Source organism: Columba livia, chromosome 14 (genome assembly GCF_036013475.1).
Source record: "Columba livia isolate bColLiv1 breed racing homer chromosome 14, bColLiv1.pat.W.v2, whole genome shotgun sequence".
Lineage (NCBI taxonomy): Eukaryota > Metazoa > Chordata > Aves > Columbiformes > Columbidae > Columba > Columba livia.
In genome coordinates this window covers 19991607-19995946 of record NC_088615.1, presented here as the reverse complement: position 1 = coordinate 19995946, position 4340 = coordinate 19991607, and the positions used below count along the sequence as shown (strand labels likewise).

General features: G+C 55.1%; 1 protein-coding gene across 1 annotated transcript; it reads right to left on the bottom strand.

The window, feature by feature from the left end:
• Positions 1-370: 370 nt before the first annotated feature.
• LOC135575433 (olfactory receptor 14J1-like) lies at positions 371-922 on the bottom strand (the record flags this gene model as incomplete). The annotated part of the gene is made up of 1 exon (XM_065030119.1): positions 371-922. A coding segment is annotated over one exon (552 nt), but the record flags the coding sequence as incomplete, so codon positions are not given.
• Positions 923-4340: the final 3418 nt, after the last annotated feature.

The following is a 4340-nucleotide window of genomic DNA, read 5'->3' as shown; positions in this document are numbered from 1 at the left end:
GGGAGTGGAACCAGAACAGCTCTGGAAGAACAAGCGCTGCTGCTCCCTGGCAGGGCTGCCAGGATGGACTTTTTTCCTCTCCCCTCATGAACACAGGAACCACCCCTGAAGCTCTAAAAATGGGCTTGCAGGAAGGATATAGAGAAAAACAAGTCACTAAAGAGCCCTTCGTTTTGTTTAGAGACAAGGAGAGCACGGCTCCTCATTTACACAGCCAGTGGTTTTAAAAGAAAAGCAGACAGTGAATTAAGAAATGGGATGACAACATTATCGCAATAAAAAAACTACCAACAACAACAGAAAATCCAGATGACAGGCTGGGCCTGTAATTAGTTACTCTAAAACTCCTATGTAGAAGCAGATGGGCAGTTTAATGCTTCAGGAAATTGTAAGATATGAGTTTCCACAGAGCATCCTTGAGCTCCTGGTTCCTCATGCTGTAGATGAGGGGGTTCACTGCTGGAGGCACCACTGAGTACAGAACTGACACCAGCACGTCTAGGGATGGGGAAGAAATAAAGGGGGGCTTCAGATGGGAAAACACGCCAGTGCTGAGGAACAGGGAGACCACGGCCAGGTGAGGGAGGCAGGTGGAAAAGGCTTTGTGCCGACCCTGCTCAGGAGGGATCCTCAGCACGGCCCTGAAGATCTGCACATAGGACACCACAATGAACACAGAACACACAAATGCTACTAATACACCAACCACAAGCAACCCAAGTTCCCTGAGGTAGGAGTGTGAGCAGGAGAGCTTGAGGATCTGGGGCATTTCACAGAAGAACTGGCCCAGGGCATTGCCCTTGCACAGGGGCAGTGAAAATGTATTGGCCGTGTGCAGCAGAGCATGGAGAAACCCAGTGGCCCAGGCAGCTGCTGCCATGTGGACACAAGCTCTGCTGCCCAGGAGGGTCCCGTAGTGCAGGGGTTTGCAGATGGCAACGTAGCGGTCGTACAACATGACTGTGAGGAGACAATACTCTGCTGTGATCAAGAAGAGAAACAAAAAGAGCTGTGTCGCACATCCCAAGTATGAGATGGCCCTGGTGTTCCAGAGGGAATTGGCCATGTCTTTAGGGACAATGGTGGAGATGCAGCCCAGGTCGAGCAGGGCGAGGTTGAGCAGGAAGAAGTACATGGGGGTGTGGACGTGCTGGTCCCAGGCTATGGTGGTGATGATGAGGCCGTTGCCCAGGAGGGCAGCCAGGTAGATGCCCAGGAAGAGCCAGAAGTGCAAGAGCTGCAGCTCCCGTGTGTCTGTGAACGGCAGGAGGAGGAACTGGGTGATGGAGCTGCTGTTGGATATTTGCTGCCTGTGGGCATGAGGACCTGTGCAAGGAGGAAAAGATAGTGAAGGTTTAGATGAGTCTTCTCTGGGAATCATCAAAACCATTTCTCACAGACACTCCCACCCTGTCACACAAAGAGACACTTTTTTTCCAGGAGAACATCCTGGCTGGAGCCCTCGTCGGTGCTTGATGAGTGTGCAATGAAGAGCAGGGTCTCTGCCTAGGGACTCCTGGCAGCCTGTGGGCATGAGGACCTGTGCAAGGAGGAAAAGACAGTGACACATCAGGGGACACTTCTATGAGGAAAATAAACATGCTGTTTCTCATGGAAAACCCCCTCCCTGATGGAGGGATGTTTCCACTCATTCTGTTTCTACCAACTGAAGAAAAGAGTTCATCACAGTTTAAAATTCAGCTTGGGCATCCATGAACACACCTCTGGGTCAAGACCCCCTGTGTTGGTGTCAGAACAAAAACTGATCCTCACTCCCACCCCAACCCCAGAGAGCAAGAGCACCAGGAACAGGTGGAGAAACAGGGAAGAACACTGCAGTGCTACCAGAAAATAAAGCAAGGACAAAAAGGCAGACGGGCATGCTGTGGAACCTTCTCCTGACCCGGCTGTGCTGCTGCCACTCCCATAATGACACTGGAGAGCAAGTACTTGTAGCACCTTTTTTGTGTACCACGTTCCAGGAACCCTCCACCTGGAGGTCCAGCTGCTGAGGTGGAGACTCGTGACCTGGACCCCATGGTTTGGGGCAGAGGGTCTGCTGGGGAGGAGAGGAGACCAGGGGTTGCACTAAGAAATGTGTCTGCACTGCAGGGGATTGCAGGGGGGCCTGAATCCTGTCTCAGGCATTTCAGGATGTAGCTCCCTCTCCCTGCCCATGTCTGTGCTGCCTGCAGCTGTGTGTCTGTCCTTGGGTCTGCTCCCTGTCAGTGTCACAGACCCCGTCCCACCCGCTGTGTGCTCAGCTCTGTCCTGCTCACACCTCCTGGCACTGCCCAGGGGCAGCTCTGTGTCTGCAGGGGCTCAGGAGCAGCTCAGACACGTCCTAACGAGAACTGGGGTCTCAGTGTCTTCTCCAAAGAGAGAAATAAATCTCCATCTCCCACTGCACACCCAGACGAGCAAAAGTGGAAAACTGAAAGCACAGACTCCTTCCCTTGCAGCTGTTCCTGTGTTGATGTTGTTGCTCAGAAGGACTCTCTGCCATGTCTGTGGGGGGATCTGGAGCTCTGAGCAGCCCTGACCCACACAGCCCCGTTCAACCCCACACGCTCCCTGCCTGCCCTGCCGGGGGTCGCTCCTTCCACCCACAGCTGCTGCCATGGGCTCTCCCGGGCAGGCTGAGCGCTGACCCTGGCAGGCGGCAGAGTCCCCGCCCGGCACAGCCCTGGGGTGCAGGGACCCTGCTCTGCAGGACAGCCCTGGGCACCCCTGGGTGCTCACCCGGCTTCACAGCTGTTCAACATGGCCTGACAAGAGCCCCGTCCTTACAGATCCCACAAGCTGTGCCTGTGCCAGTTTCAGGAGATGCCTTCAGGAGCTACAGCTGCACTGCCCTGCACCCAGAGACTTACCATGGCAAGGGCTGCAAAGGTCTCTCCTCCAGTGAGCTCTCAGTCATCCTCCCAATCCTGACCACCTTTAATCTCTCTCTGACTTGCTCGTCTCCCGAGATCCCCAGGCAGAGCCCTCATCCCTGCTGCGTGTGCAGAGGAGCTGCTCCTGGGCAGAGCTGTCTCTCTGCAGCGCTGCCGCTGGCATGAGCTCCCTGTGTCCCAGGAGCCCAGCCCAGCTCAGCAGCACAGGAGCAGCCCAAGGCGCTTTAATGACCCCTCTGGTGGGTTTGGTGCTGAGTCCATGGACCTAAGACCCTGGAGGAAGTTGAAGAAACTTCTCAAGAATTCAGATTCAGATTCAAACTCCAAAGTTTCTTGTACTGTTAATGGGTCCCACTGAGGGAACCTACTGAGAAACAATATCCAGGCTTGGTTAGAGAAGAAAACTGGAGGTCAGGAAAAGCAAAGTAAAGATGTCTCTGATGCTGAGGAAACCTGGTTGTGTTTCTTTAACCAAAAGCCAAGCCCTAACTTTGTACCATGGGAAGTCAGGTCCTGTCCCTCCCACGTTGCCCAGGGCCCTTCCTGGGACAGTGTGATGTGGGGCTGTGCAAGGACAAGGGCAGGACTATGGTCCCATGCCTCCCGGGTTCTTGGCTGGGGACAAGGAGGCCATGAGGCCCCTGTGCTGGAAGGACAAGGTGTCTCCTCACAGGCATCAGAGGTGCAGACAACAGCCATAGCCAAGGGGAGAAGGAGCTCATGTCTGGTGGGGCTTTCAGCCTCTTTACATCCCTTGATCATCCCCACGACAGCCTGTCCTGTGCTGTGGCATCCCCTGCACCTCTGTCCCTGCAGGCTGGAGACATCCCCCCAGCTGCCCCACCTTGCTCTTGTCTGAGCATCTTCCTTCCTTTGCTGAGATCTCTCCATCCTCCTCAGCTGGTCCTTGAAGCACAAAGCCTTGTGCTGATGCAGACTCCCTCTGGTGACCTGCTCCACCACAGCACTGCCCTTCCATCACATTCCTTTCTGCTCATGTCCAGCCTGGACCTCCCCACCTGCACTTTGGGCCATTATTTCTTTCTCAAACTCTTTCCCACAATGCAGAAAACCTCCACCACCTCTGAAACCACCCTTCAAGCACTCTCAGGCTACTCCTGCACTGCTGCAGCCTCCCCAGCGCTGCTGGGCCAAAGCAGCCCAGGTCCCTCAGCATCCCACACCATGTGCACAAGGTGCTGAACCTGCCTTGGCACAGCCCTGCACTCTCCAGTTCCTCCCTGCTGCTCCAAACTGGGAAGCTGCACCCTGGCACACACCTGTGTGTTTGGGTCACACCAGTGCTGAACCGAATGGGATAAGAACTGCAGGTGTCTGGGTCCCCACGCTCCTCCTCATGCAGCCCCGGCTGCAGCTGCCTTGTTCATGGTGAGCGTGCACCACGGGCTGGTGTGGAGCCCATTGACAACGTCTTCCTGACAC